The sequence below is a fragment of the Dendrobates tinctorius genome, unplaced genomic scaffold (assembly GCF_039654945.1).
Source record: "Dendrobates tinctorius isolate UK_male_01 unplaced genomic scaffold, ASM3965494v1 ptg000070l, whole genome shotgun sequence".
Classification (NCBI taxonomy): Eukaryota; Metazoa; Chordata; class Amphibia; order Anura; family Dendrobatidae; genus Dendrobates; species Dendrobates tinctorius.
In genome coordinates, this window is record NW_027361738.1 from 82,722,217 (window position 1) to 82,737,239 (window position 15,023).

Below are 15,023 nucleotides of genomic sequence, written 5' to 3' on the forward strand. Positions count from 1 at the left end.
CATGAAAGGGCACGTGCCCACTGATCTGGCAGCGACCGTGCCCACAGCGGTCTGAGAATTGTGTGTGGAGATGGCACCTCACATTATCGTATCACAGGGCGGTTTCAGCCTTCCTGACATAATTACAGAAGGGAGTTCAGTCGTTATATGTCACCTCAAATGGGTGGAAATGGGACAATCTACAATCCGCATTTGTCTAATATCCGTCTGTCATCCTCTATAATTAATATATAGCCTTTCTTTTTCTTATATTTTTCTTTCTTCCTTTTCTTCTATTTTTTGCTTTCTTTTTCTTTTGTTTCTTTTTTTTTCAATTTTTCTTTCTTCTTTTCTACTTTTTCTGTCTTTTTCTTTTTTTTCCTTCCTTTACTTTCATTGCCTTCCTTCCATTTCTTTCATTTCCTTCCTTTCTTTCCTTTTTTCTATCATTTCCTTCCTTCCATTTCTTTCCTTTCCTGTCATTTCCTTCCTTTTCTTTCCTTCCTTTACCTTTCATTTTTCATTCCTCCCCCTTTCCTTCCTTCCTTTATATTTCCCTTCCTTTCCTTTCCCTTCGTTTGCCTTTTACCTTTCCTTTCCTTTCCCTTCCTTTACCTTTCCTTTTCCTTCCTTTACCTCTCCTTTCCCTTCCTTTACCTTTCCTTTTCCTTCCTTAACCATTCCTTTCCCTTCCTTCCTTACTTCCTTTCCTAACTTGATTATGGAAACTTCAGTATTCTCATTGTGTCTGTGAGACTGCATCCTGTGGGAGAAGAGGGAGAGGCTGGGAGACTTGTTATCGACTGATAGGATTATGGATATTTTGGCTATAGGAAACTCCACCAAAGGGAGATCAAACTTCACGACGGGAAGAGAGTGTATGAAAGAGAAATTTTATCTTAAAATGCATAATTTTCAGTCCTTGACAATCAGCGGCTGCCGCTCAGTACATTGTTAGTGAACCACTTAGGTGGAGTGTGGTTTAAAGCTTCTCTTAAGAAAAACCTTTTTTATAAAGGATAAAGAAAAAAAATAATTAAAGCTTTGCTTAAAAGAAAATCCACTCTAGATAGTGAGGAATAATAATGAGAAGCGTAATAGCAGCCATTAATGTTTTGCTATTGGAACGTCAAGTGGTTGGATTGATTTTTATTTTAGGAAACTGCATTAAGTCATCGTACTGATCGATGCTCAGTCTGCTCATCACTAATGTGCAGTCACAACCTCTGTGCTCGGCTTACGTTACTGCGAGGAATCAAGGAATTTTTTCTTGCAGCGTTCATTAAGATGATAGAATATTGTGCAGTTCCTCTGTTATTCCTCCTGGAGGTTTTGTACAAAGTTAACAAAAAAGCTGACTTATCCTCTATACCAGGGGTGGGGAACCTTTTTTCTGCCAAGGGCCATATGGAATTTTATAATAGCGTTCAGGGGCCGTATAAAATTATTAATAATGATGAGCGAGTATACTCGTTGCTCGGGTTTTCCCGAGCATGCTCTGGTGTCCTCCGAGTATTTTGGCGTGCTCGGAGATTTAGTTTATGTCGTCGCATTTGCATGATTTGCGGCTGCTGGACAGCCTGACTACATGTGGAGATTCCTTAACAAACAGGCATTCCACACATGTATTCAGGCTGTCCAGCAGCCATAAATCATGCAGCTGAGGCGACGAAAACTAAATCTCCGAGCACGCCAAAATACTCAGAGCTCCCCAGTGCACCCATTTCCCCAGTGCAGCCGTCTCCCTAGTGCAGCCATCTCCTCAGTGAAGGCTCCGCTCATTTCCCCCCCAGACGCTCATTCTACACCCCCTCAACCGCCCATTGCCACCCCCCGGCACTCATTCTCCACCCGGTCCATTCGCTCACCCCCCCCCGGCTCACCTGTGGCTTGGTCCGACTCCGTTCCCTGTTGCTGCTTCTTCCTGTTTGTGCGTGAGCGCGCGGTCACGTGGTACCGCTCATTAGGGTCATGAATATGGGCATGGCGCCTATGAGAGTGGAGTGGCATCCATATTCATGACCGGTACCACGTGTAACCGCGCACTCACACCTGAAGAGCAAGACCATCAGAGCTGCAGCGCAAGCACGGCTGGGGGAGGTGAGTATGATGGGGGGGGTGGGGGCAAATGGCAAATACGGCCCTGCTGAGCCCAATACTGCCGCACCTCTTAAAGGGACGTTCCCCACCCCTGCTCTATACACTACACCGCACGCGGCACATCCCCTATATACAGCACCACATGAGACACACCCTCTATATGCTACACTGCACAGGACACATCCCCTATATACTACACCACACAGTACACATCCTGTATATAATACACCACACGGGACACATCCTCTATATACTACACCGCACGGGACACATCCTCTATATACTACACCACACAGGACACATCCTCTATATACTCCACCACACGGGACACATCCTCTATATAATACACCACACGGGACACATCCTGTATATAATACACCACACGGGACACATCCTCTATATACTGCACCACACGGGACACCTCCTCTATATACTGCACCACACGGGACACATCCTCTATATACTGCACCACACGGGACACACCCTTTATATACTACACCACATGGGACACATCCTCTATATACTGCACCACACGGGACACATCCTCTATATACTGCACCACACGGGACACACCCTCTATATACTACACCACACGGGACACAGCCTCTATATGCTACACCACAGGGGACACATCCTCTATATACTACACCACACGGGACACATCCTCTATATACTACACCACACGGGACACATCCTCTATATACTACACCACACGGGACACACCCTCTATATACTACACCACACGGGACACACCCTCTATATACTACACCACACGGGACACACCCTCTATATACTACACCACACGGGACACACCCTCTATATACTACACCACACGAGACACACCCTCTATATACTGCACCACACGGGACACATCCTCTATATACTGCACCACACGGGACACATCCTCTACATACTGCACCACACGGGACACACCCTCTATATACTGCACCACACGGGACACATCCTCTATATACTGCACCACACGGGACACATCCTCTATATACTGCACCACACGGGACACATCCTCTACATACTACACCACACGGGACACATCCTCTATATACTACACCACACGGGACAGATCGGAGACCTTAGTAAATAAAAGGAAATGCCTTTGTTGAAGTCGCCCATTCCAATAAAAGTGGACTGCAATCTTCACAATGTCATTTCCTTTTATTCCTGGTCATTTATCTCCTGGTTTAGCTCTGACCTTCTCCCTGACAGTATTGTTTGTAGCAGAACTTTTTCTTTTCTTTTATACACCGGGATACTCTTACCATTTTGTCACAATTTATGCACAAATTGAACAAAGATGATAAAGATTTCAGATATCTGGATCGGAAATCTTGAGAAGTCTGAGGCTGTAGATATTAATCCTATGTGGCTCATTGTATAAGTTTTGTAAAAAGGGAAAATAAAATTACTGTAGATTTTATGAAAACCCGTCTGAAGGAATTTTCTACACTAAACTAAAGGATTGACTTTTTAGGCGCTGCTTTCCTAAGTAAATCAATAATTTTCTAGAAATCAACCCTGCTTTTACTGAGGTATCTGAAAATAAGCTTACAGTGCTTTTGGCCATGTCGTAGCACTTCCAGCTTTTAAGTATTCTCTCCTTATTCCCCGCTCACAGCCTGCCTCCTGTGTTTGATTGACAGGTCAGTTTATCTTCTGCCATGTGCCCAGGTCTCGTGCTGTGACCACAGGGTACTGATTGTGCTTGTGCGAGACCTTGGCCAGAGGCGGCAGATGACAGAGTTTGGACTGATCTGTCAATTCGACACCGCAACCGGCCGCCAGGTGGGAAATAAGAGATTGCTCCCATGATGTAGCAAGATTCTAAGGCTGTGTTCACACAATGTTTTTTCAAGTGGAAACTGGTTCAGGAGGCACTTTTTTTTTAATGAGGTTTTACTTCTTTCTAAAGAGGTTTTTTTTCTTTTGAGCATTTTAGGCAGTCTTTTGATTTGACAGTGCTTAGTTTGGCGGGAGTTGTATCAGGATCCATTTTAAAGAATTGACATACGATTTTTTTTTTCACCCAGGTGTTTTTTTTTTTAAAAACCTCCTTTGTAAAATAAATGCTCAAAAAAACTGCTCATATGAACTTCAAAGTGGATTTCTGATAGTACTGAATAGGAAGAGTTTCCGAAACGTTTTTAAAGTTGATTTGGAGAGGATCAAAAACCCTTTGCGTGAGCCAGCTCTCTCCAGCCCGTTGATATCTGTTAGCTGCCACACTCCTTTCCCCCTAGCCATCAGCTCCTGACAAGGTTCTTTTCAGTCCTGTAAAATCACAATCCTCCCGCCCCTTGCATCAGTAGTGTCCAGAGCAGTTCTAAACATGGCTCTCACTTTCCTGAGCTGTGTGCTTGTTTCCAATGCACTGTTATCTGTATAAGTAAATGTAGCAAAAACAATGTTGGCCCAGAACAGCTACTGACAAATGAAGCTGCTGAGCAGAAAAGTGACTCAAGGAGGTGCCAAACCCCCACCCCGCTCAACCAAGCAACCAGGGAGTAAGGAGATTGCAAATCTGTGATTTGCTCAAAAGAAGACTTTGGAATACCACTTTAATTATTTTGTATGGAGTGATAGAACTTAATTCAGAGCCCTCCCTCCTCCTCATCAACTATAAGTAGGTTCTAGCATTATACATAAGAGCCTTCTTGGCTGATTCCTTCTGCTAATGGGCACACTGGATGTTCTCCAAGCTCCGCTCTTCATATGTAATGAAGAGTCAGATCTGTATCAGTATGAAGAAGAAATACTGTTTATTGGGACTCTTGGCATCCGTATTTTATAGTGTTATTATATATTTAGTACATCTTTTTGTCGCTCCTCACTTCATAGATGCCTTTTTTAGGCACTTCTGAACTTTTGTTCCTGTGGATGGACTAAACTACCTCATGTATGGCAAAGTTAGGGCTTCAACTTTAGATACAAGTTCAGTGTTTTGCTGGGAAGCACAAGACCTCCAGTAACTTTGTTCCTTAAGGCATACACAGATTTTCCTGTAATTTACATGATTCTAGGGCCATCTGCAAAGTGGATTTAAAAGTTTGCAGCCTGCCCAGATTTCCGAGTAGATTTTTTCGCTATTTGTAGATCCCATCTACATGCATTTTACAATGAAGTGATATTGCTTTGTTATCCTTTTTTCAGATTTCACAATATAGACTGTATACATTTGCAAACAGATCTTAGACCTGATGATGCTTGTGTATTTACTGTGAAAATCCAATTGAAAAAAAGCTGTATAATCCTGAAATAAATGAATATCCAGGTTAAGAATGAGAGAACTCATGAGTCGAATCATATTCAGTCTCCATGCACACAGCCTAATTGATAGCTGCAGCTTGTACTGAGCAGTGTGAGATCGCAGTGGAATCATTAGAGGAGGAGCACTGAGAAGCTGTCAGGCAATTCAGCAGCAGCAGAGAGGAGGGACACTGAGGAGCCTTCAGGCTAAATGGGTGGACATTCAGCAGCATGGGATGATCGGCACTACGGAGCTGCCAATTGTGCTTGATGGGTGGGAAAGTCAGCAGCAGCAGGGAGGAGGAACACTGAGAATCTGCATTTAGGCTATGTGAGTGCAGATTCAGCAGCAGAGGAGGGGCATTGATGAGCTGACAATCAGGCTAGGTAGGTGGGGAGTCGGCAGCAGAGGAGGAGGAACACTGAGAATTTGTTATTTAGGCTATGTGAGTGCAGATTCAGCAGCAGAGGAGGGGCATTGATGAGCTGACAATCAGGCTAGGTAGGTGGGGAGTCGGCAGCAGAGGAGGAGGAACACTGAGAATTTGTTATTTAGGCTATGTGAGTGCAGATTCAGCAGCAGAGGAGGGGCATTGATGAGCTGACAATCAGGCTAGGTAGGTGGGGAGTCGGCAGCAGAGGAGGAGGAACACTGAGAATTTGTTATTTAGGCTATGTGAGTGCAGATTCAGCAGCAGAGGAGGGGCATTGATGAGCTGACAATCAGGCTAGGTAGGTGGGGAGTCGGCAGCAGAGGAGGAGGAACACTGAGAATTTGTTATTTAGGCTATGTGAGTGCAGATTCAGCAGCAGAGGAGGGGCATTGATGAGCTGACAATCAGGCTAGGTAGGTGGAGAGTCAGCAGCAGAGGAGGAGGAACACTGAGAATTTGTTATTTAGGCTATGTGAGTGCAGATTCAGCAGCAGAGGAGGGGCATTGATGAGCTGACAATCAGGCTAGGTAGGTGGGGAGTCAGCAGCAGAGGAGGACGAACACTGAGAATTTGTCATTTAGGCTAGTTGAGTGGAGTTTCATCAGCAGATAGGAGGGAAACTGAGGATCTGCCAATCAGGCTATATGGGTGGAAATTAAATTAAACTTTCATAAAGGATTATCCAGCCATTCTGGCATAGATTGTTAAAGCAAGTACACCAGCCTCATCAGGTCTAAGACCTCTATTTACTAATGTATGCAGTTTGTACTGTGAAATCTGCTAACAGACCTGCTTTTAAACCAAAACTGAAAAATTTGCAAAAGGTTGGTGACATCTGATCGTGACCTTATAATAATATGACTATAAAGTATGAGCGAGAAATTTTCTCCGCTGCCCCCTGCAACCGAAGTACTGATCTGCTACTTTTTATGCAAACAACTAGTAAAGGAAATTGAACCTTCTCTGAGGCGATAAGCAAATCTGGACTGGAAGTAAAGAGAAAAAGCCGATCAGCTACCGCCACGTGTGAGATTGCGGGAGAAGGATGCAGCTGGCATAGAGAGATGTGCCCTGCCTGATGGTGCATAATCCCGATATTGGCAAAGGTTCCCTGAGCGCTTATACGGACACACCGCCGTGCCTCTGCAGCCAAAGTGGCATATACATATACATTTTATTATTCACATAAATAATCTAAAAATCGTTAAATATTGAATTTCTTACACTGGCCACTCGATGGGACAATCTACCGAAGCTTTCTGTTTTCTGCCACTCATTCATCATCTTTGCTGTACAGACTGCTACTGAATAAGCAGAGTCATTTCATTGTGATTCAAATAGTAATTGCCATCATGAAACTTCATAATTTATCAAAAAGGTTTGTGGGGGTCCAAAAGCTTGGAGCCCCATCAATCTCAATAATGGATCAAGTACAGCGCATGGCGGCACTGCTCAATTCCTCAATTCCATCAAGGCATTTTGATAGCCTCTCAGAATCAGTGGGGATCACAGCGCCTTGACCCACCCGTAATCCACAAGTCTCTTTTCCTGCCACAGAACTTGCATAGATTCACTATCGTTATTGTAGATTACTTACGGTTGCTTTTCTCTCTTCATTGTCTCCTCCTTACCTTTTAGACGGCAATGGACCAGCTGCACATGCACTTCACTCAGGCAATCCACAACACTGTGTTCCAAGTAGTCTTGGGTTATGTAGAACTGTGCGCAGGAAACTCGGATACGAAATTTCAGAAACTGCCTTACAAGGACCTCTGTACGGTAAGTAGCTGAGCCGACGTACCTAATATCTGATACTGTTATCGTTCTGAATCTAGAAAGTGATGATGCAGCGTGGATGAAGGCCACGGACGAACTTTTAGAAGGACTGGGGATAGGAGCTGGTTTCTCCTTCATTGGTGAATTCTGACCAACCTCATACAGGAGCTCTGGTACCACAGCTAAAAATGTTACAATCATTCCCAAATTGCAGATTTTGTTAAAGATATTTTTGCCTTATTGGGGTTGTTTCAGATGAGTAGGACAGTTGCAGAACTTTACTCAGCAAAAACTGCAGCATGTGAACATATTTTTAAGCAATTCCGTTATATACCATTTTGGCAGCTTAAAAGAAACAATGCTAACATTAAGCTAGCACGCTAGCACTGGGGTTTTTTTGCCACCCATTATTATTCGTTTTCCCTCTCGTGTTGTCCTTAATTTTCCCGCTCGCGTTGTCCTTCTTTTTCTCCTCTCGCGTTGTCCTTCTTTTTCTCCTCTCGCGTTGTCCTTCTTTTTCTCCTCTCGCGTTGTCCTTCTCTTTTATTCTCGTATTGTCTTTCTTTTTCCCCACCCGCATTGTCCTTCCTGTTTCCACACTCACTTTGTCCTTTTTTTTTTTTCCACGCTCACGTTGTACTTCTCTTTTTACCGTTCGCGTTGTCCTTCTTTTACCCTCTTGCGTTTTCCTTTTATTACCCGCTTGTGTTTTCCTTTTATTACCCGCTTGTGTTTTCCTTCTTTGACTCACTTGCGTTTTCGTTCTTTTACCTTCTTGCGTTGTGCTTCTTTTTTCGCCGCTTGCGTTGTGCTTCTCTTTTCCCCGCTCGCGTTGTGCTTCTCTTTTCCCCGCTCGCGTTGTGCTTCTCTTTTCCCCGCTCGCGTTGTCCTTCTCTTTTCCCCGCTCGCGTTGTCCTTCTCTTTTCCCCGCTCGCGTTGTCCTTCTCTTTTCCCCGCTCGCGTTGTCCTTCTCTTTTCCCCGCTCGCGTTGTCCTTCTCTTTTCCCCGCTCGCGTTGTCCTTCTCTTTTCCCCGCTCGCGTTGTCCTTCTCTTTTCCCCGCTCGCGTTGTCCTTCTCTTTTCCACGCTTGCGTTGTCCTCTTTTCCCCGCTCGCGTTGTCCTCTTTTCCCCGCTCGCGTTGTCCTCTTTTCCCCGCTCGCGTTGTCCTCTTTTCCCCGCTCACGTTGTCCTTCTGTTTTCCCGCGCGCGTTGTCCTTCTCTTTTCCCACTTGCATTGTCCTTCTTCTTTTTCCCCTCGCGTTGTCCTTCTCTCTTCCAGCTCGCTTTTTCCTTCTTTTTCCCGCTCGCGTTGTCCTTTTTTTTTTCCGCTTGCATTGTCCTTCTTCTTTCTCCCCCTCGCATTGTCCTTCTTTTACCCGTTGAATTATCCCTTTTTTTCACTGCTCACGTTGTCCTTCTCTTTTCCCTGCTCACGTTGTCCTTCTCTTTTCCACGCTTGCGTTGTCCTCTTTTCCCCACTCGCGTTGTCCTCTTTTCCCCACTCGCGTTGTCCTCTTTTCCCCGCTCGCGTTGTCCTCTTTTCCCCGCTCGCGTTGTCCTCTTTTCCCCGTTCGCATTGTCCTCTTTTCCCCGCTCACGTTGTCCTTCTGTTTTCCCGCACGCGTTGTCCTTCTCTTTTCCCACTTGCATTGTCCTTCTTCTTTTTCCCCTCGCGTTGTCCTTCTCTCTTCCAGCTCGCTTTTTCCTTCTTTTTCCCGCTCGCGTTGTCCTTCTTTTTCCCCCTCGCATTGTCCTTCTTCTTTTTCCCCCTCGCATTGTCCTTCTTTTACCCGTTGAATTATCCCTTTTTTTCCCTGCTCACGTTGCCCTTCTCTTTTCCCTGCTCGCGTTTTATTTCTCTTTTCTCTGCTCGTGTTGTCCTTCTCTCTTTTCCCGCTCGCGTTGTCCTTCTCTTTTCTTTGCTCACGTTGTCCTTCTCTTTTCCCGCTCGCGTTGTCCTTCTCTTTTCCCGCTCGCGTTGTCCTTCTCTTTTCTTTGCTCGCGTTGTCCTTCTCTCTTCCCACTCACGTTGTCCTTCTCTTTTCTCTGCTCGCGTTGTCCTTCTCTCTTCCCACTCACGTTGTCCTTCTCTTTTCTCTGCTCGCGTTGTCCTTCTCTCTTTCCGGCTCACGTTGTCCTTCTCTCTTCCCGCTCGCATTGTCCTTCTCTCTTCCGGCTCACGTTGTCCTTCTGTCTTCCCCGCTCGCGTTGTCCTTCTCTTTTCCCTGCTCCCGTTTTCCTTCTCTTTTCCCTGTTTGCGTTTTCCCTCCCATTGTCCTTCTGTTGCTTTTGCTACTTGCATGCTCTCCCTTTATTCCTTTTATTCAACACTCTTTCTAAGCTGCTGTCTTTTACGCTATCTCAATGTCTCCCAGTCTCAATGTCTCGCACATTCTCTTTCTGTTACTTTCTCCACTTTCACACTTTGTCTGTACTGTCATTCATACTCCTAATTTGACTTTCCCTGTCTCACACATTCCGAGGTCCCAGATTCTGCTGCCTGTATATGGTGGGAGTACATTGGAGACTCTTCTCTCGACTCATTCCTGAAATAAGATAATAGCCTTGTCACATCCTTGTCACAGGAATGTCTCTGTCTTCTTAATATTCTGGCAAGCTCCTCAACCAGCGCATTTCACAGAAGCCGCATTATATCGCTCCTGCATTATCTCTCCTACATTTACATTGGAGTCATTTGTCTTTGGTGGTCTGCTCACTTGTTAGACCCGGGGCACCTTGAAGGATTCATTACTAAATGGGCGCTTGCTGCTAAATACTTTTTAGTCATTTTATTGGTCTGATGGGATGGTAAATGTGTGGTGGTTTATGCCCACCAGCTACGCATTAATCATTTAAAACTTTTTTCTGTTTCCTGTGTCATACATTTTAAAACTGCTGAAGAAATCTTGGAGGATTTCAATATTTCTAAATTGCCACCTCCGTACTTTATTTATCTCGCGAGTGTCACGTTGCCCTCCGTTTAGGACACGGAGACAGGGTTTCTAGATGATCGCCTCCACACTGATGATCTACCCGTTACCAGATATTTGCTGCAGGTATGTGCTTTACCTCCATGCGGAGGGGTTAGCACTATCAGAATAAATGCAGCAATCCTTAATATTTCCATTAAGCTTTCTCCCTCTAATGCTCTCTACCAACTGTACTACCGTTATACCCCCAATGTACTCGTCAGAATTGCCTCCCCTCAGGTGATTTTGCTACAGCTGCCCCCCCATGCTCTCATCAATATTTGTTCCCTTTTCCTCTTCCCCTGTCAGTGCTGCTTTCCACAGTGACAAACTTATTAGTGCTGCACCCCCCTCTGACAAGCTCCAGCTCACATGTAAGAGATGCATCCCTTTAAGCCAAGCTGATTAGAGCTTCCTCCTCTACTGCTCGTTACAGATGGATCCACCAATGCACTCTTCACAGCTGACTCCTCCTCCAGTGCGCTGTTCACTGTTTCCTCCCCCACTGATGCGCTCATCACCGCTGCCTCTCCCTTAAGTGCGCTCTTCACAGCTGCCTTCCCCTCCGGTGCACTCTTCACAGCTGCCTCCCCCTCTGATACACTCTTCACTGCAGACTTCCATACCAATGTGACCTTCACTGCCCTCTCATTCTTCTTCTTGGCTGACATCTTCTCCAGTGCAATTTTCAGGGTTGCCACACCCTGTGGTGCTCTCATTGGGGATGCCACACCCTGCGATGCTGTCATTGGGGCTGCCGCACCCTGTGATGCTGTCATTGGGGCTGCCGCACCCTGTGATGCTGTCATTGGGGCTGCCGCACCCTGTGATGCTGTCATTGGGGCTGCCGCACCCTGTGATGCTGTCATTGGGGCTGCCGCACCCTGTGATGCTGTCATTGGGGCTGCCGCACCCTGTGATGCTGTCATTGGGGCTGCCGCACCCTGTGATGCTGTCATTGGGGCTGCCGCACCCTGTGATGCTGTCATTGGGGCTGCCGCACCCTGTGATGCTGTCATTGGGGCTGCCGCACCCTGTGATGCTGTCATTGGGGCTGCCGCACCCTGTGATGCTGTCATTGGGGCTGCCGCACCCTGTGATGCTGTCATTGGGGCTGCCGCACCCTGTGATGCTGTCATTGGGGCTGCCGCACCCTGTGATGCTGTCATTGGGGCTGCCGCACCCTGTGATGCTGTCATTGGGGCTGCCGCACCCTGTGATGCTGTCATTGGGGCTGCCGCACCCTGTGATGCTGTCATTGGGGCTGCCGCACCCTGTGATGCTGTCATTGGGGCTGCCGCACCCTGTGATGCTGTCATTGGGGCTGCCGCACCCTGTGATGCTGTCATTGGGGCTGCCGCACCCTGTGATGCTGTCATTGGGGCTGCCGCACCCTGTGATGCTGTCATTGGGGCTGCCGCACCCTGTGATGCTGTCATTGGGGCTGCCGCACCCTGTGATGCTGTCATTGGGGCTGCCGCACCCTGTGATGCTGTCATTGGGGCTGCCGCACCCTGTGATGCTGTCATTGGGGCTGCCGCACCCTGTGATGCTGTCATTGGGGCTGCCGCACCCTGTGATGCTGTCATTGGGGCTGCCGCACCCTGTGATGCTGTCATTGGGGCTGCCGCACCCTGTGATGCTGTCATTGGGGCTGCCGCACCCTGTGATGCTGTCATTGGGGCTGCCGCACCCTGTGATGCTGTCATTGGGGCTGCCGCACCCTGTGATGCTGTCATTGGGGCTGCCGCACCCTGTGATGCTGTCATTGGGGCTGCCGCACCCTGTGATGCTGTCATTGGGGCTGCCGTACCCTGTGATGCTGTCATTGGGGCTGCCGCACCCTGTGATGCTGTCATTGGGGCTGCCGCACCCTGTGATGCTGTCATTGGGGATGCCGCACCCTGTGATGCTGTCATTGGGGATGCCGCACCCTGTGATGCTGTCATTGGGGATGCCGCACCCTGTGATGCTGTCATTGGGGCTGCCGCACCCTGTGATGCTGTCATTGGGGCTGCCGCACCCTGTGATGCTGTCATTGGGGCTGCCGCACCCTGTGATGCTGTCATTGGGGCTGCCGCACCCTGTGATGCTGTCATTGGAGCTGCCGCACCCTGTGATGCTGTCATTGGGGCTGCCGCACCATGTGATTCTCTCATTGGGGCCGCCACACCCTGTGATGCTCTCACTGGGGCCGCCGCACCCTGCTACTCTCTATTTGGGGCTGCTGCACTTTGCAACTCTGTCTTTGAGGTTGCCGCACCCTGCAACCCTCATTTTGGGGCGGTCACACCCTGCAATGCTCCCGTTGTGCCTGCTGCACCTGGCTTGCTAACACCGATGCATTGTAACAGATGCACAGAAGCAGCGCCACTGTCCCCGTCGTTGGTGCCAGGTATTGCAGCTCTGCTCCAATAAAGTGAAGCTGACCCTATTTTCCTAACTCCATGTAACCCTTATACAGAATGTGATAGAAAACATGACTGCTTGTCCAGAATGTCGCTGAGATAGTGGATTTTTTATTTATTCATATATTCCATAGTCTTGGGCAGTTTAATTATTCGACATTGATGTTTTTAACATATACAGTCTATATATTGCTTTTAGTGCTATTGTTTGCGTCAGTCCCATCTATATTAGGAAGAGCCCGGACATGTATGTTGCATTATTAATAAAACATTTTTATGGTATATGTCATTTAAATGTTAATTTTTTTTTTTTATTATTATTACTAGTCCAGAAATAGACTTTAAAAAAAAAATAGTTTGTCCCTGAATTCTTCCTGGAGGGTAATGTAGAAGATGAAGAATAAACACCCCGGTCTTTTCTCTATTTAGCTTTTTTAGAAGTTTGATCCCCGGTCATGAAATGAATAAAATCCACATGATATATATTCCAGCAGACTTGGTGTAACAACAATAAGAAATTATCATGTGTGGCCAATTTTAGATGTTCAATGGTATTTTGTGACCGGGATAAATGCTTTTAGAGGGAATCTGTCAGCTCTCTTATTAAAGTACAACACAAGATAGAGGGACACCAGCCGAGTTCGGGAATATATGGTTTTCTATGTTTTCATTTGTTTTCTGTGTGTAAAACAAAACAACTTTTTTTTTTTTTCAGATGTAGCCAAGGAAAGCTGTCAATCACAGCGTGTGGGCGGGGAAAGCGGGACTCGCAGGCTTTTTCTGTGAGTCCTGGCAGCATGTAAACAGCTGGTGATTGAATGAAAATACTGAATTAAATCATAAAAAACTATATATTCCTGAGTTCAGCGTCTCTCCCTTTATCCTATGCTGGTTTCAGATAGGTGTATTAACAATCCCCTTTAAATTAGGGGTTCTAATAGACAAGACACTTGTGAATGGCTACGCAGCCTCTAACAATGCAGTAGACCACCGGAGAGTGTACATATAAATCAGGGTCTGCTTACCCCATGGACCTGTTGCAAGACAAAATATGCCAGTGCACTGTCTTTAAATACTATGTAAATTGGCCATGTCATAATTTATTCCGCCTCCATCCCACCTCTGTTCTCTTCATTGACACCCTCCCTCGGCTGCCTTTTTAAGTCCACCCTTGGCAGTGAGGGATTTTCTGCATCCCTAGTATCCACTGCACATGCACGTGCCTTAACTTTCACGCCTTGTCACAACGCATACGCTGGATTTCGTGGAGTGAAACTAAACGACGGTAGTGTCAGTCAACCCAGTAGAGCTTCCACCGGAACTCATGAATTTCACAGGACTTTTTCTCTAAAGACTCTTACATCCTAATTTGCATATGGATCAGGAAAAGTTTCAATGTGATTATCAAAAGCTAAAACTTAACTTTAAAATTGCCTTATTTACATACGAGGATCATGTAAGAGTTAATGTCACAGTCAGCTGCTAGGTTTGATCATAGTGATTGTCACTCATATTGATCGTCCGTCTTGAATTCCATCTTATCTGTGGCTATTGTCTAAACAATAAACAATTCTAATTGTCCCCCAACTTGTTTCGCCACTACAGCAGCTTCATCGGGGGATTGAACATCAGGGTCACAGGCTGTGTCACATCCCCTGATGAAGCTGCTCCGGTCATATCGGAAACTTCAAAGGGATTGTCAGCATTATAAGGCCAATTGTTTTTTTCTAAATTACATATGGGCTAAAAATCATTTTTGCAATTGGGTTTACTTAAAAAATAAATAAATAAAAAAAATAGCTCACCATTTGACTTTTACAGACTCGCTTTTATTTTTGAAGTGGTCTGTGGTCGCTAATAATCAGCTGACAGGGGCTATAAAAAACAGATAAAGGACTGACAAACTTATTAGGCTGTCAGAATAAGCTCACTGACAGGTTCCCAGTCACCCTGTCCTGCAGCCTGCAATAGACAGTGCTACACTGAGGCTGCAAAAGGTGAAACCAAATCACAAAAAATGATTTGTAGCCCCAAATGCCTGCATTTAAGCCAGAGAAAAAAGCTGTCCTCACAGGTGAGCAACCCTCTTAAATTA

The 15,023-nt window shown here is 46.2% G+C and overlaps 1 protein-coding gene across 3 annotated transcripts in view; it reads left to right on the top strand.

The window, feature by feature from the left end:
- The window catches only part of VPS50 (VPS50 subunit of EARP/GARPII complex), a 202,727-nt gene that overhangs the window by 105,521 nt on the left and 82,183 nt on the right, over positions 1-15,023 (top strand). For all 3 annotated transcript variants that reach the window (XM_073582038.1, XM_073582040.1, XM_073582037.1), the window contains exon 12: positions 7,414-7,554. In XM_073582038.1, coding sequence (XP_073438139.1) covers positions 7,414-7,554 — 141 coding nt within the window. The remainder of the gene's footprint in view (positions 1-7,413; positions 7,555-15,023) is intronic.